Source organism: Pongo pygmaeus, chromosome 6, assembly GCF_028885625.2.
Source record: "Pongo pygmaeus isolate AG05252 chromosome 6, NHGRI_mPonPyg2-v2.0_pri, whole genome shotgun sequence".
In the NCBI taxonomy this organism is placed as follows: domain Eukaryota; kingdom Metazoa; phylum Chordata; class Mammalia; order Primates; family Hominidae; genus Pongo; species Pongo pygmaeus.
This window is the reverse complement of record NC_072379.2, coordinates 70,098,733-70,125,591: the sequence shown is the minus strand read 5'-3', so window position 1 is coordinate 70,125,591 and position 26,859 is coordinate 70,098,733. Positions and strand designations below refer to the sequence as shown.

General features: G+C 37.8%; 2 protein-coding genes across 3 annotated transcripts in view; one reads left to right on the top strand and one right to left on the bottom strand.

The window, feature by feature from the left end:
- ANKMY2 (ankyrin repeat and MYND domain containing 2) overlaps positions 1-26,219 on the bottom strand; it is a 46,092-nt gene extending 19,873 nt beyond the window's left edge. The window contains exons 1-4 of the mRNA XM_054495878.2: positions 25,887-26,219; positions 16,745-16,809; positions 7,483-7,621; positions 5,431-5,529 (exon numbers count right to left, since the gene is read on the bottom strand). Of these exons, the coding sequence (XP_054351853.1) occupies positions 5,431-5,529; positions 7,483-7,621; positions 16,745-16,809; positions 25,887-25,953 (370 nt within the window). The 5' untranslated portion in view covers positions 25,954-26,219. The remainder of the gene's footprint in view (positions 1-5,430; positions 5,530-7,482; positions 7,622-16,744; positions 16,810-25,886) is intronic.
- Positions 26,220-26,455: 236 nt separating this feature from the next.
- Positions 26,456-26,859, top strand: part of BZW2 (basic leucine zipper and W2 domains 2) — a 60,462-nt gene continuing 60,058 nt past the window's right edge. For both annotated transcript variants that reach the window (XM_063667499.1, XM_054495629.2), the window contains exon 1: positions 26,456-26,665. The gene's annotated coding sequence lies outside the window, so the exon portion shown is untranslated. The remainder of the gene's footprint in view (positions 26,666-26,859) is intronic.

The following is a 26,859-nucleotide window of genomic DNA, read 5'->3' as shown; positions in this document are numbered from 1 at the left end:
CCAGATTAAGGTTTTTCATTTTAGGTAATGCTTATTTTGATATTTTATTTTAATTAATCTGCTAATAACACATTTGAATAATATGTTTAAAGTTTATCTTTGTAAATACTTAATCATCTAGGTTTAAATTTTTGTAATTGAAATTCTTAAATATTTTATTAGTTTTAAATTTATAAATTCTGAATATACATAAATAAAATAATACTATTAATATAGAAAATAAATGCTGCAGGTGGAGAAGCCAGTACATCATTTTGCTCCCATATTACAATCACTAGATTTGAGTCCTCTAGACTTACAGGGCTCACTGAGTGTGATTAACAGGAACACACACATACAACAAGACATATCCTTTTCAAATTTTTTACTTTCAAGGATAAGCTGAAAATCAAACATTCTTCCAGAATGAGAAATGTAAAGTTTACAATGGAAAGTAAGTTGAATTCTCATTTGCAAAACCAGAACTTAGAAAACTGTAGAATAACTTCTATATGTCTGAGAGAAAAGAACTGTGATATGAGTCAGAAAGCTAGGCAAAATATGACTCACATTTCAGAAAGAAAGGTATTAATAGTTTCGTCATGATGGGTTTCAAAGAATATACAACCTACGTAACCCATTTGAAAAGGTCCTATAACCAAAATCTAAATGAGAACAGAGATCTAAAGACAAAAATGCAAAAATGGAGACAAAGGGGAGGAGAGAGAGGACAGTAAGAGAGTGAGTTCATATGAGTGGGTGAAAATAGATGACAGGCAAATCATACAGCTGGTGGTATGGATTACTGAAAGAGAAGCAACACCCTGTCAATGACACTCTCATTACAGCTTGTGCTAATGAGAGTCTAGACTCTCTCAGCAAAGTCCGCAGCTACAGGTATGATTGGCACAGGTTTTGAGGAAGTATCAGAGAAGGCAGAAAGAAAAGACCTGTGGCCTGACAAGGCAAAAACAGAGAATGTGAAGAAATAAATGAAGTATAAGGATTTCATCTTATAAGGTTGCTAAATGGGTAAATATGGGGCTTTGGGGATAGGGGACGTGGTACTGTACAGTTTTGACCGGCCAATCACTTTAAGGAAATACATCACACACACACACACACACACACACACACACAGATGCGTGCACAAACAATAGTCAAGTAAAATAAAGAGTAAAAATGAGGTAAAAGAGGAGGAATGCAACCACATATATCAGTAATTACATTAAATATACATAAGCTAAATACCTGTTAAGAGAGGGAAACTAAGATTTTAGATTATAAAACAGAACCCACCTATATGTTTATAAGTTATACTACTTAAATGAAATGATAAAGATTGAAAATAACAGATGAGCAAACAGATTATTGACAAAAAAGGAATTAGGAATAGCTGTAATATCAGTAAAAGTAGAACTAAAAGAATTCAACGAGAGTGACATTATACAATGATAAGACCAATAGCAATATCATATTAAAAGTGAAAAGCTAAAAATATTTTCATTAAAAACAGGAAAAAGACATGTCAATTATCACTATTATGTCTTCTTACTTGGCCCGAAGCAAATTCAAATAGAAATCAAGATAAAATTTAATAACTAGAAAACCCAATAAACTGTAATAAAAATAAGAAAAAGATACAGAAATCAATAGCTTTTCTCTTTATTATCCATAACCAGCTGGAAGTGACTGAGTGTGGAGGTGGTAGTGCAAATTCTTACCATGTGGACAGTAACCACAAATTACTAAGAAATAAATTTTGAAAGAAAGGATTGATATGAAGTAACCTATTAAATATTACTGAAAGACCAAAAGTCAGTCCCCTCCCCTAAAAGAAATGTAAAAGTGTACTGTGTAATTGGATGGAAAGTCCTAACCTCATACAAATGTTAATTCTCTGCAAATAATTATATAATCATTTAGTAAAAGAGAATTTAACTTACCACAAAGGTGGTATTTCAATTTAGTAGGAAAATGTTAGCTGGTGTAATAAATGATGCCATCACAATTAGCTATATATCTGGGGGGAAATGAACTCTAAACAAATAAATTCTAGAGGTACCAAAAAAATCATAAAAAATAACTGAAGGATATTTAGGAGAATACTTATGTAACTCCTGGTCAAGAGGCCCACTTTTAGCAAAACAAGAAACACGGAAGCTATAAAAGAAAAAATATGACTACTTAAAAATAAATTTCCTGCTGGGCACAGTGGTTCATGCCTGTAATCCTAGGACTTTGGGAGGTAGGACGATCACCTGAGGTCAGGAGTTCGAGACCAGCCTGGCCAACATGGCTAAACCCCATCTCTACTAAAAATACAACAATTAGCTGGGTGTGGTGGCACATACCTGTAGTCCCAGCTACATGGGAGGCTGAGGCAGGAGAATCGCTTGAACCCAGGAGGTGGAGGTTGCAGTGAGCTGAGATTATGCCACTGCACTCCAGCCTGGGTGACAGAGTGAGACTCTGTCTCAAAAAAAAAAAATAAAAATAAATAAATAAATAAATTTCCTATGGTAAAGGTCTCCATAAAGTTAAAAAAGAAGAAGAAAGAAGGAAGAAGAAGAAGAGGAGGAGGAGGAGGAAGAGGAATAAAAAGAAGAAGGAGGAGGAGGAGGAGGAGGACTGGCATAAAATATTTGAAACACATTTGTTAGATAATGGATTTGTATGCATAAAGCTCCTCAAAGCAATAACAAAGGGCATCCCCCACAAAAAAATGAATAAAGAGTATAAGCGGGTAATCCACAAAAGTGAAAATACATATTACCAACAACAGAAGGGCTTAATTTCATGAATAATGAGGGGAAAGTAAATTCACAGTGTACCATCTTTTTAACTATCAGACTGGCAAAAATGAAAGAATGATAATACCCAGCTCTGATGAGGATACTACTGTGAATTACTATGCCCTTTTGGAAAGGAATCTAGACTTACATTAAAATTAAAACCCTAGGCCAGGTGTGGTGGCTGTAATCCCAGCACTTTGGGAGGCCGAGGTGGGCAGATCACAAGGTCAGGAGTTCAAGACCAGCCTGACCAACATGGTGAAACCCCATCTCTACTAAAAATACAAAAAAAATTAGCTAGGCGTGGTGGCGCACACCTATAATCCCAGCTAGTTGGGAGGCTGAGGCAGGAGAATCACTTGAACCCGGGAGGCGGAGGTTGCAGTGAGCTGAGTTTGGGCCACTGCACTCCAGCCTGGGCGATAGGGTGAGACTCCGTGTCAAAAATAAATAAATAAATAAATAAAAATAAAAACTCTATATCCTTGGTCTCAGCAATTTTACTTCTAAGAAATACTTTAGAGATATTAAAGTTCTAACATGTAAAAAATATTCAAGTACTAACTTGTAAAAAATAGAAAATCAAGGATGATTATTACATTATTTGTAGAAAAGTGGTTAAAAAACTGTAAAATCTGTCAATAAGGGAGAGCTAACTGAACTGTGGAACATCTATATCATGGAATATCATGTAGCTGTTGAAGGAAACGAATTACACCTACTAAGATGGGAGGAACGTCCATGATGTATTAGTAAGTGAAGAAAACAAGCTACAAGGAATATCTGCTGTGTGATGGGTGGCATTTTTAAAAAATGACAAAAATCTTATGTATGTATGTACAATGTATATATACTGATCCACTTGAAGGAAACAAAAAGGGGAGAATGAGCTTTTTTAAAGGCTAATTATTTGGAAAATACAGTAACAACTGGAAGGGTACAATGTAATTTTCTGTCTGTGAAATTAGTTAAATATATTAAAATGGAATGAAAACATTACTCTTATTTTAGGATAGGATTGCAAATAATTTTTACTGTAATAAAAATTTTGTTAGTATTGTAGTGTTAAGAAAAAGAAAGGAGCATTGTATTAATGCCTGAAAGAAGAGACTCCTCCATTTCCAGACCTGTGATCTTGGGATAATTATTTTACCTGTATCTGAGCAATATTTTGTTACATTGTGGATATAATGAAAACTTGTACAGTTAAATAGAAGTTCAGAGATCACCTAATTCCCCTGCTTCTTTGCATACAGATCAGAAAACTGAGGCCTATGGAGGTAAAGGGATTTGCCCGTGATCCTATAACTAATTATCAGCACACATGAACTAAAGTTCAAGTCTCCAGATTCCTACTTTAGTGTTCTTTCCCCCTGCAGTGACACCCTCAAAATTAGCTTAGAACTGAGATGGGGCAACTTGGGGCCTGTACATATGGGAGTTAAAATATTTCTCCGAAGCTTATGCAAGGCCATACCTTTCTCAAGTCCTTCTGAAATTAAGATATTTCTTCTAACAGAAAAAGCTGTCATAAAGCAACTCTGAGTGTCTGGCTTAATCAATGGCAGCTTCTATTAGTAGTTTCAAGAAAATGTTCTAATAAAATTTAACATAATATTCAGTTACTATCCTCCACACCTAATTTACACTGTATCTGAACTTGACTTCTCTCAAAACCCCCTTGAATGGGATAGATCCTCCTCTTCTATGTATTTTTATGGAGCTCTGAAGTTCTACCTTGGAGTATGTATTTTCGCACCATTTGTCATTGCTATTACCCTTTAAGTGCCATGAAAGTATGAACAGCCTGTCTTGTCACTATAACCAAGACACCTACAGTGATGCTTGCTTTATAGGTTGTGAACATTATTTGTTTAATGAATTATTAGTCCCTATAAGCCCACTTACTGCACTCCCAATAAATCAGAAGTTGCTATCTTTGCTTTTCTCTCAGTGGACTCTCTTCACCACCAATTCAATGGTGTCAAAATACCAAAGAACAAGAACTCACTCCCACTCTTTCCTTACATTATGTCAATAATAGGATTAACATGCCAAGAATTATTGGGCACACAAAATAAATGTCTGTGGTTGATGAGAATGATAACGAAGTAGTTGTATATTATTATCAAGTACTCTTTCCTAAGAGTTATGTCATTGTTGTAATAATTATTAACAACAGTAACTATACCATTTATTTAGTGTTACATGGAAAGCTCAAGTCTATCACCTCTTTTAATCCTCACAATAACCCTGTAACATTGTACCATAAGGAAACTGAAGGTTAGAATTATTAAGTACTTTGCTATCACATGGCACAGCCAAAATTTAACTTGGGATTACTGACTTCTCGGTTCACATTCTTAAACATTAGGGTTAGCTACTTCCATCAGAGACGTAAAATATACATGTTATAAGCATTTGTGAGCAATTAAAATGGCCCCACTACTCTTTGTATTCCAAAAAGTGGAAATTTGAAATAGCCATTTGTTTTCTCCAGAGTCACTAGGTGTTTCATTAAGTTACAGTGGACTGTAAATACTTAAGTTTTTTTAAAGCAACATGATAACATTTTCACCATGAGAAGCAAAGTGGTTTTTTTTCCACAAGGGAAATTTTGGGTATAATCTAATATAAAACTGCAGCAAAATCTCACCCACAAAGGCTGCCATCTGAGCTGCTGTTCTTCCCACAGAGTTGACAACATCTGTCTCAGCACCAGCTTCTAACATTACCCATGTGATGTCTTTATTACCTAGAGTTTTAAAGGGAACACATTTGTTAATGTTAAGGAGGACATAATTTAAATATCCCTTTCTAAACTCTCTATACCCTTTATTCCCCCAGTTAGTTTTAGGTTTCTGTCATGTGGATATTTTCATTCTTTTAAAACATGAATCATAACTACAGTAAAGAATAAAATGCTATAGAACCTTAGAAATTAACCTTATTTTCTGGAAAACAAATCAAGCAATGCAAAAGCAGTATGGAATTGAATATTGCCTTTTTAAACAAAATGAAATATATTTTCCTAGAGGTAACACTTACTATAATATCAAAATACGCATACAAAACAATTTTTTAAAAAGAGATAAAATGAATAGGATTCCCCTTTAATATCAACTAACCCATCCCATTCCTCACACTTACAGGCTCTGGAAGAACTATTAACCACTGGGCATCTATCTTTCTACACCTTTTTTCTATCTAAACATACATATTATTCTATTCACATTCTTCTACTAAAGTAGTCATTATGGGTATTTTGCTATTATGAACTATACTCAGTGAAAAGTATTTTCCATTCATTTTCGCAAGTTTGAATTATGATTTCCTTAGGAACAGTTCCTGGGAAATATTGCCAGATCAAAGATTATGCATATTTTAAATGCATTTTGCCAGGCTGCCACCCAGCAAGGTTGGACTGACATGCACTCCCCCAAATAGTGTAAAGAAGTTCCTGAGCATTATAGCTCTTTCTTAACATTTGCCAGTATAATAAGCTAAAAAATAAAATTTATTGTTCTAATTTGCATTTCTTTGATTACTATGCAAAACGTTTTATATTTTGATCAGCCAGTTGTATTTCTTTTGTTTTCCATCCAATTTTCTACTGTGGTATTTTTCTTTTTATAATTGATTTATAAGAAGTCTTTTTTTTTTTTTGAGACAGAATCTCACTGTGTCACCCAGGCTCGAGTTCAGGGACACGATCTCAGCTCACTGCAACCTCTGCCTCCCAGGCTCAAAAATCCTCCTGCCTCAGCCTCCTGAGTAGCTGGGACCACAGACGTGCGCCACTGTCCCTGGCTAATATTTGTTATTTTGGTAGAGACGGGATCTCACCGTGTTGCCTAGGATGGTCTGAACTCCTGGGCTCAAGCAATCAGCCTGCCTTGGCCTCCCAAAGTGCTGGGATTACAGGTGTGAGCCACTGTGCCCAGCTAAAAGAACTTTTTATATTTAACAAGATAATCTTTTAAGATATATAATACATATTTTTAGTTTTTCATTTGTATTTTAACTCTATTTATGGTATATCCTACAAATGAAAATGTTAAATTTTTATCAGTATTGTCCTTTTTGGATTGTGTGGTTTATATAATGCTTAGAAGTACTTCTGGGTTCCAGGATTATGAAACTATAGATTATTATCTTCAAAGTACAAGGATATTATATTACTTCTGTATTTTTCAAAGAGCTGCACCAATTACAGATAATCCCACTTAATTTTAGACAGTATTTCTAAATTGTCCTTATTCAGCAAATAATAAACAATACAAATCCGAGTAAGTTTCTAAATGGATCATCATATTCAGTACATAAGTGCCAGTGAGGCAAACAGACAGCTCTATCATGGCAACTGTTTGATCAAGAGAACAAAGAAGTTTTCATATCACTTGAAAATATAAAGATATAGAACATCAAAGGAGGTAACTTGAAAGAAAAACAGATCCAGTTCCTCAATTCCATCAAAATGTTGTCCACATAGAGAATCAATTGATTTAAATAAAAGAAACAAATCACCAAATTCACTATATAATTTATTTCCTGCATTATAGCTTTTTAAAAACCAATTGCCATCATTCCTTTCCATAAAACTTGATCATAAAATTACTAAAATCAAAATGAATTTAATCTTTTAGTATATATGTACTTATAATGAGTTTGTATAGGTAACTCATATTTATAAATACTAAAACTTCACCAGAAAGTGCAGCAAACATGAGGGCTGTGTATCCATGTTCATGCTGATGACAATTTACATCGGCTCCATGTCGCAGTAGTAATTTGCACATATCGAGTTTTCCTTTATATGCTGCATGCATTAGAGGAGTCATTCCATTCTTTAATAGAAAGAGGAAAAAAGTATTAATTTTACTGTTTTCTCTTTTCCGTACCTATGACAAGTTCTGCAATTGGAAACATAAAACGAATATGAATTAATTAAAATGGTCATTATAATATGTATTTTTATATTTACTTCCACACTTGGATCTTCCATAAACTTCTGAGGAAGAGATGGTTTTATTACTAGAGATTTTTTTACAGATTAGCAAACAGATTCAGAGAGGACTTGCTCAACCTCACATGACTAATAATAAATGGTGGGGGCAGGGATTGAAACCCACATTTTCCAAACATATTTACTTTCTCGGAAAGCAAACGAACAAACAAACACATTTTTTTAAAGGAAGAAAAATCTCAAATAATGCCTCTCAAGGGGAAAGTTGAATAAAGTATGGTATATGCATAACATGGGATATTATGAAGCTATTAAATGAATGACTTCATCTGTATCTACTGAGCTGGAACATTTTTCACAAATTATTGTCAATGAGAAAAGGTGCAGGAAATGCATATTACAGTGGTATCATTTTTTAAAACCATGATTCCCCAAATCATACATATATTTTGATCATACATATGATTTGATTATATGTGATTGTATAAACATAGAGAAATGGTTGGTAGTATTTAGGCTATATTGTTTGGTCAAATCACACATATATTTTGATCATACATATGATTTGATTATATGTGATTGTATATATATGGAGAAATGGTTGGTAGTATTTACACTAGGCTACACTGTTTGGTCTCCATATGCTTTGTGCATATTCAACGAAACATCCAACCTTTTATGTACTAGGCACTACTATTATTTGGTAGATAAATGGATGAGCTGTTACTGTGAGTGAATTTTCTCAGTAATGTAGGCGAAACGCTGTAAGTACCAAAACATCAAAGTTGCTTTGGATGAAAAGCTCTGTAAAACATATAATCCGTTACCTTAGTGAAGCTTAGAATGCTAACATAATGTGAATTATTCTTGATGTTTCCAGATTATTATTATGAACATAAGCCATCATCTTGTTAATGCAGTGCACACTATATTCAGAGGGTTGTGGAGACAAGAATGATAGAGAGGCTGGGACCTTTCAGTTGCACAACAGGCAACTCTGTGGAAGCAATGGACATTTCTTGAGAGTAAGAATGGAAAAATGATAAGCAGATGACAACTTTGAAGACTCCCTTAGCTGGGAGTCTCTACAGAGATGGAATATTAGTATGCTGGGAGTGGGTGGGTGGGTGTGGGTAAATCTCGTTGTACAGAGGCAGCCAATGGAGTGCTTCAAGGGAGTAGGAATGGACAGCATGGCCTTTAGCTTTTAAATAAGGCAAAACCATATCACGAGCATGACTAGGGTGATATCTCCTAAAGGATGATAGAATCTGTCCATAAGAAGCTAGTGTGTAGCCTGAGGGGTGGTAGGGGAAGGACACAGGCCCATCAGAAAGGCCACCACAAAGAAGCAAACAGCTGTTTCTTTTGCAGATTTTAGGACCCCGACTTCACCATGGAGTTAGTTTTTTTCTGTTTATCCAGAACAGGTGGGCAGTCAATCACCCAGCAATCCAACCTACAAGAGGTTATCTAGCTCTGAGAATGAATAATCCCCAGACTACAGAACTGGCCTATAGTTTAAACAAAACAAAACACAAAGCTTTCAACAGAATGTGATAATCTGCTTAAGAGCAAAAGAGATATGCAAAACATTTGAATCTCACATCATCAACTGTCCTTATTTTCCTGTGTTTGTGTTTTCACCGTCATCTGTGTTAATCACTTCTGCCCATTTACCTGTCTCCTACTACTCCCTTTCCTCTCACTTAAAAAAAAATTTCCTGGCTCTTTTCTCTTTCTCACTTGTTCTTTTCTGTTTACCAGCTGTCACCTTAGCAGAAATTGGTTTTTAGAGCAAACCAATGAGAGAGTTTCTTTCCAGAAAGATAAGTATTGGCCGGACACGGTGGCTCACGCCTGTAATCCCAGCACTTTGGGAGGCCGAGGTGGGCAGATGACTTGAGATCAGAAGTTCAAGACCAGCCTGGCCAACATGGCAAAACCCTGTCTCCACTAAAAATACTAAAATTAGCCATGCTTGGTGGTGGGTGCCTACAGTCCCAGCTACTCGGGAAGCTGAAGCAGGAGAATCACTTGAACCTGGGAGGTGGAGGTTGCAGTGAGCCGAGATGGCGCCACTGCACTCCAGCCTGGGCGACAGAGTGAGACTCTGTCTCAAAAAAAAGTTAAATGTCTATCCCAATCATGTCATCTGCTGTGCAATCTCTGAACCTGCTGTTTTTGTCATGTGTATAATGCAGTACATGATTTTTAGATACCAAATTTAAGGGCTGTGGTAGATGGTCCTGGGTATTAGAAAAAAAACTAGTGATAAGTAACAAATTTACACCTATTTTTCAAAGAAGTGGATATCACATGTACTTTCCTATCTTAGTACAATTTTGTGTTATAAGAATTTAGAACAGTACGAAGGAAATTATAAATTTTGACTGCAATGATTACTATGCGTTATCTTGGTTCTAGTACCATGTTATTTATAAAAACTTTTCCATGGGCAAAGTAAAAAGAAGTAATATTAATAAATTGTGATGCTCCATAGAGATATAAACTCACCATGCTATAAATTTTCTATTTATTCTAGTGTTTTTATAGTATTTCAGTGTAAATATCCAGAAAAGGAAATAATTTGAAACAATACTGCTAATCTACTAGAAGAGAATATTCCCATGTTCAAAATACATGATGCAAGTTAATTTAAAATGTTATATTACAGTTGTAAAGATGAAATAACTTAGTATCAGACAGAATATTAAAATAAATGTCCATCTCTACTCAAACTAGAAAGGTAGTCATAAGATTTCATAAAATGTTATCATATTGTAATTCATCAATTCTAAGATGCATCTCACTTTTATATTTAAAATCTCCACAATTTTCACTTTACTAAAGTCTCACAAATTACCATCAGTTTCCACTCCCCTCATTTAAAAAATATCTACATGAATTTTTAAATCCATGACATCTTAGATTCAATGATATGCAAGAGTAAAATTTCTCCCGTCCTTGTCATTTCCCAAAGATAACCTTGTAAGTAGTCTGCTTAACTGAATAGCATGAGAAACGAGCTTCTACAATTCTTTAGATACAATCCCCTTAAAAATAAATTTCCTCTCCCATAATTCTTAAGTCAAATAATTAATCAACATTAGGCTATTACATTGGAATTCTATGTCATTAAATGCAGCATCCATTCATTCAGCAAATATTTAATGAGTGCTTAATATATGTCAGACACTGATCTATACATTGGAGGTAGCAATAAGCAAACTTCATGCCTCCCATAGTCTAAGTCCCTGGGACTTACAGTACAGGTGACTAGATGGATAGTGATACAAGTGCTGGAAGAAAATAGCATTAAGTAAAGGGGAATAGTGCCAGAGGGAAAAAGAAGTCTATTATTTTAAAGAGGACATTCAAGGAATGTCCCACTGAAAAGGCGGCACTTCAACAAAGCCCTGAAAGGAGTCAGGGAGGCAAGGAATGCAGATAACTACAGGAAGAAGGTTCCAGGGAAAGGGAATGAAAGTGCAAAAAACTCTGTGCTGTGTTCAAGGATCATCGCAGAGGCCAAGTCTGTCTGCAGCCCACTCAATCTTCAGGAACACATAGGAAGCTTCTTGTCTTGATTCTGGTACTTCTATTTGAACATTAAATATGATGCTAAAGTTTGGAAAGATTTCTGCAAACCTTCTATCAGGTTACAGAAGAGTCATTCTATCCTAATTTGTTAGTTTATACCATCAAAGGTTATTACATTTTATAATATACATTTTAGCATCTGTTGAGATGATCCCATTTGTTTCTCTTTTATTCTGTAATATAGTGAATTACACTGAAAGGTTTTCTAAAACTGAACTATCCTAACATTCTTGGAAAAACCTTACTTGGCTATGATACCTTATAATCCTTTTAACAGATGGCTGCATCAACCTGCTAACATTTTTAGAATTTTTGCCTCTGTATTTATAAAGTGAATTGGGTCCATAGTTTTGTGGAACTTCTCACTATTTGGCATCAGCATTATGCTAGCCTTATCAAATAAATGAGTTGAGTATCTTCCCATCTTTTTCTAAACTAACGATATAATTAGTGTAAAATGAGAATTAACTGGTCCTTAAAGTTTGGTAAAGCTTACTCTGGTTTGCAGCTTTTGAAGGTGGTAGGAGATTTAAAAATATTTATACAAATTTTCCTTAATTATTGATTATTCCAATTATTGATTATTCCAGTTTTTCTACTTTTTTTTTTTTTCTGAGACAGAGTCTCACTCTTGTCGCTCAGGCTGGAGTGCAATGGTACAATCTCAGCTCACTGCAACCTCCGCCTCCAGGGTTCAAGCGATTCTCCTGCCTCAGCCTCCCAAGTAGCTAGGACTACAGGCACCCGCCACCACGGCTGGCTAATTTTTGTATTTTTAGTAGAGAAGGGGTTTCACCATGTTGGCCAGGCTGGTCTCGAACTCCTGACCTCAGGTGATCCAACTGCCTCAGCCTCCCAAAGTGCTGGGATTACAGGCGTGAGCCACTGCGCCCGGCCCAGTTTTTCTACTTCTATATGAGATGAATATATCCATTTTAATTTTCTATGAAGATCATATGGGTTTCCAAATATGGAAGACATTAACTTGTCTTAATAAAAAAGTTATGACAATCTTCTTTATAATTGCAGTTATGTTTTTCTTTCTCCCTCCCTCCCTCCCTTTCTCCTTTCCTTCCCCCGTCTTTCCTTCCTTCCTCTCTCCCTCCCTTTCTCCTTTCCTTCCTTCCTCTCTCCCTCCCTTTCTCCTTTCCTTCCTTCCTCCTTACTGTTTATACATATTGTTTTCTTGCTTGTACTTCCCAAGCTGTATCTATATTTTGGTTTTAAGTTGATAATTTTTACTGTTTTTTTCTTTCCTGTTTTATTGAGATACAATTCATATAGCATACAATTTACTCAATTAATTTGTACAAATAAATGGGTTTAATATACTCACAGAGTTGTGCAGCCATCACCACAATCAATTTTTGAATATTTTCATAATCCCTGAAAGAAACTCCATACCCATTAGCAGTCATTTCCCACTTCACCCCCACTCCCTTACTCAGCCCCAGTCATCCACTAATTTACTTTCTGTTCCTATGAATTTGCCTATTTTTGGTATTTTGTATAAATGGAATCCTAAAATATGCAGTCTTTTGTGACTGACTTCCTTCACTTAGCATCAATGTTTTCAAGGTTGATGCATATTGTAGCAAATATCAGCATTTCTTTTATCTTTGTAACTGAATAATACCCATCATAGGATTATACTATATTTTGTTGATGTATTCATCAGTTGAACATTTGGGTTGTATCTACCTTTGACTATTATGAATAATGCTGTTATAAACATGCATTTGCATATGCAAAATTTTGTGTGGATATATGTTTTCATTTCTCTTAAGTATATATATATAGGATTTCTGGGTCATATGGTAACCCCATGTTTAATCATGTGAGGAACTGCGAGACTATTTTCCAAAGTGGCTACACAATTTAACATTCCCACCAGCAATGTATGAGGGCTCCAATTTCTTTACATCCTCATTAATACCTGCTATATCACCTTTCTGATTATAGCTATCCTGGTGGATATGAAGTGGTATTTCATTGTGCTTTTTATGTGCATTTCCCTGATGGTTAATGATGTTGAGCCTTTTTTCATTGTGTATTGATCATTTGTGTATCTTCTTTGGAGCAATATCTATCCAGATCCTTGGCTCATTTTTTTAATTGAGTTATATATTGTTTTATTATTGAGTTGCAGAAGTTCTTAATATTTTCTAGTTACAAGTCCCTTATCAGATATAATTTGTAAAATTTTTCTCCCATTTGGTAGACTGTCTTTTCACTTTCTCGGTGGTATGCTTTGAAACACAAAAGTTTTTAATTTTGATTATTTCCAGTTTATCTATTTTTATATTGTTGCTTATGTTTATCTGCTTTTAAAATTTTTTATTTCTGTTGTTTCTAAATCTTTTTTTTTTTAGTATACTTACTCTTTTAATAATTTCATGAATTGAAAGCTCAGAACACCATACAGATTAAAAGTGCAATGATAAACACTACAAAATTTCTTTTGAATATCACTTTGGCCAGCAAACAAAGCTTTTGATAAATGTTGTATTTTCAGTTGTAAACAGTCAGCAATTTTTATTCCCATATCTTCATTAACCTGAGAATTATTTAGAGACAAAAAAACAAATTCCAAGATATGTGCTTCATTATTTGGATTATATTTTTGTTTCTTTTCGCATGTATTATACTACATTTAGCAAAGCTGTCTGAAATAAGCTACAATTTCCTTTATAAAATAGTATAATACATGGATTAATTTTTATCAATGTTACATGTAAAGAAGATATACTATTTTTTTCTGCTAATATACAGTCCATGTACTGTTAATTGGGTTATCCAAATTTTCTACATCCTATGTTACTTTTTTTCTGTTTAATCTGTTAGTTTCTAAAAGGTGCTATTGCGATCTTACAGATTTCTCCTTTGAGCACCATCATTTTTTTCTTTATGAACCTCAATGCTTATAGCTGATAAGTTTATAAGAAAAGGCTTAAGGCTATTATGTTCTTGGTGGATTATTAATTTAATATATAAGACAGAATGTCCATATAATTATTTTTTGCTTTAAACTTTATTTTGTCTGATATTAATTTTGCTACCGACGTGTGGGTAAAGAGTTAACAGAACCCTTTTCCCTTCTGCATGAGAAACTGAAGTTCAATGAACTTTTTAGCACTAGACTGTGCTATATAATATAGTAGCCACTAGCCACATATGACTATTTAAATTTAACTTCTAATTAATTAAAATTAAACAAAATTAGAAACTGGTACTTCTACCCAAGATATAGTAACAGAAACCAGAGTTATCTTCTTCCTAGAGTAACAGAAAAACAGACAAAATAACAATTTGCAAGACACTGTCAGTTAGGCAAGAAAACACGTGATCCCTGAGAAACGGAAAGCAACTGAATTGGCTCCTACAATTGCCTAGCTTATCACCTTAAGAGGGTTTATAGGTTATAGTATATGGAGAGGTCAGCCAGACTGAGCCTGGCAGACTGCACTGAGGTGCGGGAGTTGAGCATCCAGGGTCACCAAGTTGGCTTAAGTTCCCAGGAAGAGTAAAAGAGAGAAGAGAGCTGCACAGAAAGAGAATTCTAAAGATCTGCAGAGGGTTTCTTCAGAGTGTTTGGCTGGAGTACTGATCAACACACGCATATGTGGAAACTACCCAAGCCTGGGCAAAGAACTAGCTGACAGCATTATAAGGAACAGCATCCAGAGCTCACACAGGGCCAGGAAGAGTGCCTGTTCCCACCAGCCAGGCTTGAAAACCTCAAGCATCTGAGAACATTGCATAGAGGACAAGGAAGTGCCTTAGTTCAACACCAGGAAAAAAATCCTTCACTGAGCATTTTGCTAGTTCCACTTAACAAACATTAAAAACTAGAACTGAAATAATCAAACTGCTTCCAAGTAACTTAACTATGTTCATGAAAAAAAGCTCAGGAGTATTTACCAAAATACAGAATCATACAGCACCCAATAAGGTAAAATTGACAATGTCTAGCACCCAGTAAAAAACAATCAAACATGGAAAGAATAAAAACATACAACCCATAAAGAAGAGATAAATCATTCAAAAGAAATAAAAACATATGTCCATACCAACATTTGTACATAAATGTTCATAGAAGCTTTATGGTAATAGTCCCCAAACTGGAAACACCCAAAACTCTAACAGCTGATGAATGGATAAAAATATTATGGTATACACATAAAATAAAAAAAATTACTCAGCAAGAAAAAGGAATAATATATGCTACAGCATGGGTGACTCTCTATGCTAAATAAAAGATGCTAGATTAAAAAGAGTACTTATTGTGTGATCTCATTTATATGAAATTCTTGGAAATGCAAACTAATATATTGTGACTAAAAGCAAATTAATGCTTTCTACAGGAGTGGGTGGGGAAGGGCAGGAAGGAGAGATTACAAAGGGGTATGAGGAAACCTTTGAGGTGATGGATATCTTCATTATCTTGATTATAGTCATGGTTTTACAGGTATATACATATGTCAAAGCTTAGCAAATTTTACACCTTAAATATGTATAGCTTATTGTATATTAATTATACCTCAGTAAAGCTACTAATAACTGAAATAAACGAAGGAATCTAAATATCCAGTTCCTCAGTCAAACTTCCCTTATTTGAAGTGTTTAATGGTCGCACATGGCCAATGGCTACTGTAATGCTCAGATGTTACCATCATTTCCAAAACTTATTTTAGAAGCAACTATTCTAGGAAATTGAGTTTAGGTTCACTTAACTCTCCCTAGAACTGAAGTTGCTGGATCAAATAATATACTCAGTTAAAATTGATACATATTCCAAAATTTTCTACAGAATAGTACATCAATTTACACTTAACCATGAGCATTTAAAAGTCCATTTTTCCCCATGCTTGACAAGAAATAATATGATTTTGACTTTATTTGCACTTACTTGATTACTAGTAAGACTAAACTATTTTTACATGCTTATTTGTCTTCTGTGACCTATTTGCTTACATTTAGTTTAGGAATTATTAGTATAATATGAGCAAAAATGCTAGAAAAAAAACTTGTATTAAGAGATTTGAAGTCTGGGCATGGTGGCTCATGCCTGTAATCCCAGCACTTTGGGAGGCCAAGGCAGGAGGATCATGAGGTCAGGGTTCGAGCTCAGCCAGGTGAACATAGTGAAACCCCGTCTCTACTAAAAATAGAAAAATTAGCCAGGAGTGGTGGTGGGTGCCTGTAATCCCAGCTACTTGGGCGGCTGAGGCAGGAGAATCACTTGAAACCAGAAGGCGGAGGTTGCAGTGAGCCAAAATTGTGCCACTGCACTCCAACCTGGGCGAAAGAACAAAACTCCATCTCAAAAAAAAAAAAAAAAAAGATATATTCTCTCTTCTTATAGGAAGTAAAATCCTTTATTAAACTTCTAAAATCTTACCTCATCCAAACAGTTGACACGAACATTCTTGCTGGATAATAATGTTCCAGCTTCTTGGACAGTACCTTAAAAAAAAAAAAAAGATGAAAAGTAAGGTTATTTATCACTAGAATAAGAGAAAAATCTAACATCGAGGAAATAAACTTTAAGGAGTTATCTGTAAAAGTAGGTCTAGTCAGTGTAGGTTGCTAAGAAATGAAACATCCAATCACATACTATTTATTTTACAAAGTAATTGTCCAGTAGAATAGATTTACAGAAACTAAAAATAGCTCCATCTTGTTTTTATTTTCACTGACCTTAAAGTATATTACATTGGCCACATTTTCCTTTTGGCAGTAATACAATAACCACAAAGCATAAGACTTAATACTGAAAAAAAATCTTAAAGGGCATCTAATCCAAATCACCATCTGAAGCTTAAATTCCAGTTAATGTAATACTTGGAATTCAAAATGCAGTCAGTATTTATATAATTTGTCAGCATCACATCTTGTGAATTGATGGCATATTTATAATAGAATGCTTGGTTTGGAAATACTTGGGTGAAACATATCTTTAATGCCTAGTACTATATTAAAGTGCTCTATGATCAGTACTCACCACCCTGAAAGTCAACTAATGTAAACCTGAAGGTCACTCCTCTGTAAATTTGGGAAGAAGCTATAATTGGGCCAAAGTTGTCAGGTTTTTCCAGTCTTCTATAAGGCATAATGACAGAAGCATACTTGCAGGAGAGAATGTTGCTATTATCATTAGTACAAGCCAGCCACACATTTTGCCAAGAAATTTCTGGTTTTACTGGGAAGAGAACAATGAAATTGAATGTGCTGAGGAAGAAAGGCTAAGATAAGCCTCTCCTATAAAAGAACATAAAAGAATAGGTAAGTCTCCCAACCAGGTTATTTCCTCTCTTTAAATTTAGACTTGTAGTGCAAGAATGTGCTAAACTCTGCTAGCCTTCTAGAGTTAAAGGTGAAATGCAAAATAAAGATTAGAATGCTTTTTTCTCTCTGACCCACTTCTTAAGCAAGTCACCTGAGTTCCCCTCACCAACAGAGAAGAAACAGAAACATCTCCTAGACAGAGAAGTAGCTCTGTTGGGAAAATGTCAAGTGAATGATCTACATGTCCCTGGAGTATGATGGCAGCTATTTTTTTTTTTATAAATAGTGCATTTTTCTGACCCTGTATTCCATCTGAAAGCAGTTAGTATCACTGGCTGAATCGCTATGAGAGGGCAAAGCTCTTGTGTGTGTGAGTATGCAAGCCAGTTCTACGTGAAACCTTATTTGTATCTGTGGCTTCTCATCAGAGACTTTCTCAAAAATCTTTATAGAAGAATAAAACCAGAGCAAAAAACCCTGCACCCCAGTTTCTCTTGAGGAAGATGCTTCATCCAAATCCCATTCTCCACTGAGAACCAAAGTTATTTTCTATCTTTTTCTATCTGCCCAGGAGATGTTTTTGCAAGAAAGGGAGAATACTATAGGGATTGTGAGCATGTCAAAGCCTGCTACATCTGAAGAGTAGAATGGGGATTAAGATCATAAACATTTGGCTTTCATTAGAGAACAGGCTGATAATTCTCTAAGGTGTCTGCCAAATAGCCAACAATCTAAGTTAACATATTCTGTAAGGGAACAATATATTTTAAAGATGATGCATGTATAATGGAAAACAAACTGTTCTCTCCTGCTTAACTCTCACTCAATAGTCTCAATCCTTCACTTCTGACACCAGATATATGGGGTTTCCCCCATAAACACCAAGCAATTCTCCACTGGACACCAATGGGGTATCCTATAATTTAACTCATTTCTAACATTGTTTACCTAAAGTTAGTCAGATCTTACAGGTCAAGGGCTCAGTCCACAAGACTGTCCCCACTTCAGATGCCAATCATAAGCCCCTGTACTTCTGACTGGCTATAAATCAGGGTTCCCATGATCCCCTCCTCAGGTTCCATAATTTGCTAGCACAGCTCACAGAACTCAGGGAAACACTACTTACATTTACCCATCAATTACAAATAATATTACAAAGGACAAAGATGAACAGCCAGATGGAAGAGGGACAAAGAGCAAGGTATGTGGCACGGGGCACAGAGATTCCACGCTCTTTCCAGGCACTCATTCTTCCAAGAACTTCCACGAGTTCAGCAATCTGGAAGCTCTCTGCAACCTGTAGTTCAGTAATATTTATGCAAGCTTGATTACATAGGCGTGACCTATTATTAAGTCAGTCTTCAGCTCCTCTCCCTTTCCTGAAGATGCGGGGAGGGGTGGAGTTGAAAAATTCAACCTTCTAATCAAGGCTTGGACTTTCTCCTGACCAGCCCCCATCCTGAAGCTATCCAACAGTCACCTCATTAGAACAAAAGACATTTCTAACGCCCAGGAAATTCCAAGGGATTAGAAACTCTGTGTCAGGTACTAGGGTCAAAGACCAAATATTAGAACAATAGATGCACCTAGCACCCCTTTTGCTCAGGAGATTATAAGGGTTTTAGGAGCTCTGTGTTAGGAGCCGGGGCAGAGACCAAATAGATATTTCTTATTATATCATACATGTACACATACCCACAATCACACTAAGGTTAGCCTTTTGAAATGCAGGGACTGGAATGAGAAAAATAATCTGAAACAGATTGGGCTTCTAGAGAATAAAAATAGATTTGGAACATGGATGAGCAAAACACTCCAAGAGGAAAAACTGTGATGATTTCCAATTTGGTGTTCACAATGTAATGACATTAGTCGGAAATTACAGAAGGTCCAGAATAGCATAGAAATGTGAAACACATGGCTCACACAGAAGGATTTTTACTTTATGTCATTCCTACTGTCCATAGTAGACTTAAATAATATTTTACAAGTAAGTGTAAAAGATTAATTGCTTTATTCTGGGAAATAAATATGTTAAATCTGATTTAACAAACTGCTGGGGGTGGAAGATAGAGTACTGTAAGAAGGGATGTGCAAGGAGCCAACATTTACCTTCATTGGAGATAAGAAACAACAGACCTAAACTAATCAAAGTAATAATTAGTGATTTATTTCCCCTTAGAGAATTTCTCCAACTGCTCAAGCCAAAGAAGAAAATACAGCATAACCTGCCTCATTAGGGTGGAATTGATCACTTTATCTGGATGAACAAGCATTTTAGGAGAGAAAAGATTATGTACATAATATTTTCCCAGCATGGACAACATAGTGAGACCCCATCTCTACAAAAAATTTTCTAAAAAATTAGCCAGGTATGGCGGCATGGACCTGTAGTCCCAACTACTCAGGAGGCTGAGGTGGGAGGATTGCTTGAGCCCAGGAAGTTGAGGCTGCAGTGAGCTATGATCATGCCACTGTAATCCAGCCTAGGCAACAAAGTGAGACCCTGTCTCAAAAGAGAATGATATTCTTAGTGTTACTGCTCTCTCTTCTACTACATTATAGCTTTTTCAGGAATACTATAAAGTGGAACAAGACCTGCAAAACTTGGCCAGGCATGGTGGCTCATGCCTGTAATCACAGCACTTTGGGAGGCCAAGGCAGATGGATCACCTGTGGTCAGGAGTTTGAGACCAGCCTGGCCAACATGGTGAAACCCCATCTCTACTAAAAAAAAAAATACAAAAATTAGCCGGACGTAGTGATGCATGCTTGTAGTCCCAGCTACTCGGGAGGTTGAGACAGAAGAATTGCTTGAACCCAGGAGGCGGAGGTTGCAGTGAGTCAAGATTGCGCCACTGCACTCCAGCCTGGGTGACAAGAGTGAGACTCTGCTTCAAAAAAATAAGTAAGTAAATAAATAAATAAATAAAAGTAAATAAAAAAATCTGTAAAACTCTCAGTTTCCTTATCTATGAAATAAGGATAATAATATCCATCCTACAGTTATCTGAGGAGTGTCCTAATGTGGAGCACATATAAGCCTTTATTAGATCTTCTTTTTATTTTGTATTCAGAGCAGCAAAATATAATTCATTGTGACATTTCTAATATCTAGATCGGGAACACGGGTCTCTACCAAAGACAAGAAGATGTAGCCAAAACAAACAGAACAGGAGAAACAAACATTCTGTTTTCAGCAATTCATCACACAACCATGAGATTCAAACACGTATAGATTTCAATCGTTATTCATTATTATTGTTTTAATTTTTTATAGATACAGGGCCTTCCTTCATCACTCAAGCTAGAGTGCAGTGGCATGATCACGGCTCACTGCAGCCTTGAATTCCTGGGTTCAAGCAATCCTCCTGCCTCAGACTCTTGAGTAGCTAGGACTACAGGTGCATGCCACCGCATCCAGCTAATTTTTACATTTTTTGTAACAATGGGGTCTCACTATGTTGAGACCCAGCCTGGTGGCAAACTCCTGGGTCGAAGTGATCCTCTTGGATCCTCCCAAAGTGCAGAGGGGTCACTCTACTGGCATAAGCCACTGTGTCTAGCTGGATTGCAATCAGTATTTATTGGAAGCCACGAAAACAGATATTTTAAGGAATATAATCAAGTTAAGGATTCAGAAATCTATTTGGCTTTGTTAGTTGTTATAGTGTTTACGTATAAGTAAAATCATGTAAAAATGTTTAAAGTGCCTTAATTTTAAAACAAGAACATATAGATATAGATTTTGATATAATCATATATATAAAGCTATAAATATATTTTAAAAGTGAAACCCCATCTCTACTAAAAATACAAAAATTAGCTGGGCATGGTGGTGCATGCCTGTAATCCCAGCTACTCAGTAGGCTGAGGCAGGAGAATTGCTTGAACTTTGGAGGCAGAGGTTGCAATGAGCCCAGAGCGCACCATTGCATTCCAGCCTGGGCGACAGGGCGAGACCCTGTCACACACACACACACACACACACACACACACACACACACACACACACGAGACTTCTAATTATAACATGCATTTTGAAATTGTGAATTTGTGTGATGTTTCTAAAAGGTCTCCTACTCATATCTATTTTTAGACTTTATAACAAAATGATCTTAAATTAGTATTATGGAGCACTATATAAAATTGAGAGTATCTAAAAGAGCTGTTGTTGTGAAAATGAAGACAATGAAGCCCATATAGATTGCATAACCTGTCCAGCCATCCAACTAATGGTAACCATATATTTTAAGTTAATTTTTTCTTTGAACTCTGTACTATAATTGGTTATAAGCAGACTTGAATGTTTCTCAACCATAAAAACACTAAAAGTATTATTAACAACACAGGACCTTAGAACAGGATCTTATTTCAACAGTCCCAAATTGGAAACAACAATTGGGCATCAATGGGAATGGATGCACAAATAGTAGTATATCCTTCCAGTGTAAATGAAAGAAGAAAATAAGCTACATACTATTGGTACACATAATAAATACGAACCCCAAAATCATAATGTTGAATGAAAGAAGCCAGCCCCCCCTCAAAAAAAGGATACTTATTGTATGATTCCACTAATATAAAATTCTAGAACAGAGAAATCTAATCAACAGAGGCAGAGATCTGTTAGTGGTTGCCTGCAGATGGGGGTGAAGTTAGTGACAGATCAAAAAGAAGCATAAGGACTTTTTAGGGGGTGATGAAGATGTTCATTATGTTGATCTTAGTGATGGTTTCACAGATATATGTTTAAATCAAAACTGATTAAAAAGCGTGTACCTGTAATACGTGCAATTTATTGTATCTCAATAAAGTTGGTAAGAAAAAGCCTTATTATCCAAACCTGATTCATAGCTCCTTTACACAGATAGGAAAAAAAAAAAGGAAGTATAATACTTTCTTGTTAGCAACAGTAAGCCCAGGAATTTCAGATACTAAATAAGAGAAGTAATGGGAAAGTTATCTAGATGATAGCCTTAAAAAAGGTTTAATTTATTTCATAATAGTGCTTGCTCTGAGATTAATGAAAAAGGTATCAAAGCTTAGAAGAATGGGTCACTCTACAAGTAATATAAGCCAGTTAAACATAGTTCAGTGATTTCAATTTTCTCTTATATATTGTTAAATGAATGCTGCCATTAACTATTATTTAAATGGGTATGTTGGAAACAGATTTTCATTTTCATCTGGAACTTCTTGGCATTCTAATAAATAAAAAGCCCCACTTAGAGTCTGTCTTTCTGGAGAGCAGTGGCTGGCAGATGGGAATCACTTAAATATTTGCTGAGTTTATTTCAGATTGGCCAAGATGCCAGGCTAGACTTTGCTGAAAAGTTGTTAGTTCAAAGTACTAGAACTTATTGTCTCATCTAGAGTTTTTCAAAGTTGAAAAACGTTTGAAAGAAAAAAAAACTCACTTCACCTACTTTAAAAAAATGCCTCTTTTTGGCACAAATACAAACTTTGCTTATGGCCTTTCTTCAACTATAAAATAAAAATTTACTTTAAATTTAATGCACACAGAACTACAAAATCAGTAACATTTAAACCTGAGTTAACGTGACCGATGCTGTTTTGCTAAAACTAAATGACCTCTCAAAGTGAATATTGTATGGACTGCTATGGCACTGGTTTCATGTTTTGTTTAGTTTGTTTTTAAGTACAGCCTATTTATTACATATGGGCCCTGTGATACCTCTGCTCTGCCACTTTCTGCCACTTACCTGTTTGACACTAAGTTTCCTAACTTCCCAGTTCCTCAGTTCCCTTGCCTATAAAGTGAAGATTACCATATTTATCACAAACACAAGCAGTATTTTGAATGCTTTAACTATACTAACTACTTTCATCCCCATAACAAGGTTGTGAGGTGGGTATTATTATTATTCCTATTTTTCACACAGAGGACTTGAGGCTCAGGAAAAGTCACTTGCCCAAAGGCCACACCACCAGTAAATGAGTTAGAATTTCAAACCAGACCTGCATGGTTAACCACTATCCCATGCTGTCTCTCATACTGTCATAGCTTAAAATTAATTCCTAGCTCATCCAAATTAAATGCATTAATACATGTAAAGTACTTAAAATTATGTGTGGCTTGCAATAACAGTCAATAAACGTTGGCTATGGTTGTTTTTCTCATATCTCCCATTACTTTTCTCTATGAGTGCAAGTGATGTCCCACAGACCTTCATTTGACGAGAATGCATCACATACTAGGTCCACATCAGTTCTTTTCTCATTGGCATGGTCCAATTAAAGCGATGAAAGCATCAGTGCACTCATGCAACTTGATGTACCATGTGAGCCCAGAAATATCACAGCACTAACCAGAATAAATGCACATTAATTCAGGTTTATATAATCTTCTAAATAAATACTGGTGGACACCTGAGACTGTATCCAAGGAATCCCTTCTCCCCTCTCAAAGACTCAATTTATAAAACTGCTCACTATTTTTCACTTTTAAGAGATCGCATGATGGGCCAGGCCCAGTGGCTCATGCCTGTAATCCCAACACTTAGGGAGGCCGAGGCAGGAGGCACTTGAGCCCAGGAGTTCGAGAGCAGCCTGGGCAACATAGGGAGACCCCCACAGCCCCATCTCTACCAAAAAAAAAAAAAAAAAAAAAAATCTTTTTAAAGTAGCCGGGCATGGTGGCTCGCACCTGTAGTCCCAGCCACTAGGGAGGTGGAGGCTGCAGAGAGCTGCAACTCCAGCCTGGGTGAAGAGTGAGATCCTGTCTCAAACAAACCAGAGAGAGAGAAAGAGAGAGTGAGAGCGAGAGAGAGGACATGTACTAGCTCTGTCCTGCTTAAAAGAATTTTTGTCCCTGGTGGATTGTGAATTGATCCTTTGTCTCCTTTTTGCCCAGCACAGTACCTGGCACACAGCGAGAACTTGCATGTTTGCTTAATTGAATCCCGGAGCCATCAAAGGCAGGGAGAAATTACCTAGAGACAGGAAGAACTGAAAGACTGAAATGCCAAATAGGTCAGCGAGAAACATGCAGTACAACAATCTAAACTCTAACCCAAATCCCCAAATTCCAGGCAAAGAACACATCATTGATAGATATAGCTGTGACTGACTTAGAATAGTTGAGATCAGATCGGTGGGCTCAGCTCATCAGCACCTGTTGAGTTCAAACCGGAATTTTTTCTCCTTCGCATGTAGAGTTTCCTTGTCGCTATGAAGAATAAATCTGCCTTATTCTCTAGGATTCCACATTTCGGCCTGGCAACTAAGTAAATAAAACTGGAAACTGGGAAGCCTTATGCTGCAATGACTGGCATCTCTGCCATTCGAGGACAAACATGGCTATATTATTATTGAGTTTAAAATCACCACATTAATTGCCCGGAGTCCCAGGCATCACCATCCCCGCACCGTGAGGGTGCAGGAGAAGCATGCAGTCACGCTGATGTCACCTGCCAGGTAACGGGACTCGGCAGGGAACTCCTCTGGGACGTCCACTCGGGGACTCCGGGAAAATATGGCTTCTGGCTCGTCCTCGGGGCTCCCCGCGGGGACTCAGCACTGCGGAAGTGGGGCACGCGTTGGGGGAGTGGACAAGAAAGCGCGAAGGAGCGCGATAAGAAGGTGTCATCTGTGCAACGTGGGCCGAGGGGCAGGTGTGGAGGCCTCGCCAATTTCCTTGTCTCTCGAGGGTTCCTGAGGCTGTCGGGGCTTCTGGAAGCCAGGGAGGCCCTGGATACGGAAGTCTCAATGCAGCAAATTACAGACCTAGTTCTGTGCCCTTATGAAGAACCTCTCTCCCTAAGGGCGCCCTCCACTCCCAAGCGGGGACGGGGACCGGCATAGGATCCAGATCATTCGGCCTGCGGAAGTCTAAAGGGTCATTTAGACACCCGCCTAAGAATCTGAAACTACCAGGACCGTCAGCGGTCAAAATCCCTCGGGAGCAGTGAAGAATTCACACACTGGGGTCCACACTCCGGGACGCTCGCATTAATCTAAGGCGGGGCGTGGAAATCCGTACGTTTCCAAAAGCGGATTTAGAGGCCGAGCCTCTGTAACTACCTCTCTTGTCCCAGCACTGCTTCTGCCTCCCCACCTCTCCGCCCCTGCAACCCTTCCCAGACCAGAGGGAGAAACGCTCTTTCCCGGTTCCAGGCTGCCAACCTTGCAGAACCGCAGCCAAAGGTCACCTAGGCCAGGAGCGCCCCCCGGGCTCCGCCACGCCCCCCGGCCAGGCTGGCCGCGTCCACGTCGCAGCCCAGCACCCGTACCTTTCCCGATTACTTCCAGTAGCTCCTTCTCCTCCTGGGTCAGCTCGCCTTTCTTTATGTGAACCATTGCTCCCGCCAGCTTGAAGGTTATTCTGTTTCTTAGGAAGTATTAAAAAAGAAACGATGCGTCTCTATTGGGAACGCCAGCCGCAATGAGGCAACGTGAGACCAAGACACTGAGTAGCCAACCGCGGAAGCGCCCCGCTTCTCTCCTCCCTCCCGCCGGCTAGCGGACAGCGGGCGAGCTCGGGCGAGCCAGGCGGACGGTCTCTGCAGGCCCAGCGGCAGTCACCGCCTGCCGCCTGTCATTGGCCCTGCCGAGGAGGAGGAGCCGCAGGAAGCGGCAGCGAGTGATCGCCATTGGAGCAACCTGGGAGGAAAAAACCAAATGCAGAAAGCCGGAGGGGAGAATTAAATTCCTCCTACACGTTCCACACCCCTATCCTGTCCGGTTCAAATAGTTCGCCACATGTAATGTTGAAAATTCTACAGCTGGCAGTTATGTGCTCAGCGACGGCTTTCTGGGGCGTGCAGAGGCCCCCGGTTGTCGCCGTATCCCCACCATGCCCCCGGGAGTGGCGCGGTCTGGGCGGGGGCGGTCTGGGAGACGGGGGCGGTACGGGAGGCGGGGCTGCGCCGGGTTCCGTGTGTCTATGTCAATGTGTCTGTCCTTCACTCCTCCATTGTCTGCCGCCGCTGCTGCTGCTGCTGCTGCCGCTGCCGCTGCACGAATTGCCGCAGCCACCAGCCTTGCGCGTCGTCGCTACCTCCTCGGACAGGTGAGAAGCAGCCCAGGTGCGGCAAGGGGTGCCGTGAGGGTTGCGAGAGTAGCCACTGCCGCCCCGCCGGGGTTTCCATCGGGCAGGAGCTGGCGGGGAGGAAGCATGTGCCTCCTGGGGCGGCTTCCTGCCTCGCGGTGGAGAAGCCCCCGTTCCACCTCATCATCACCGCGCCTACGGGGTATCAGTGCCCT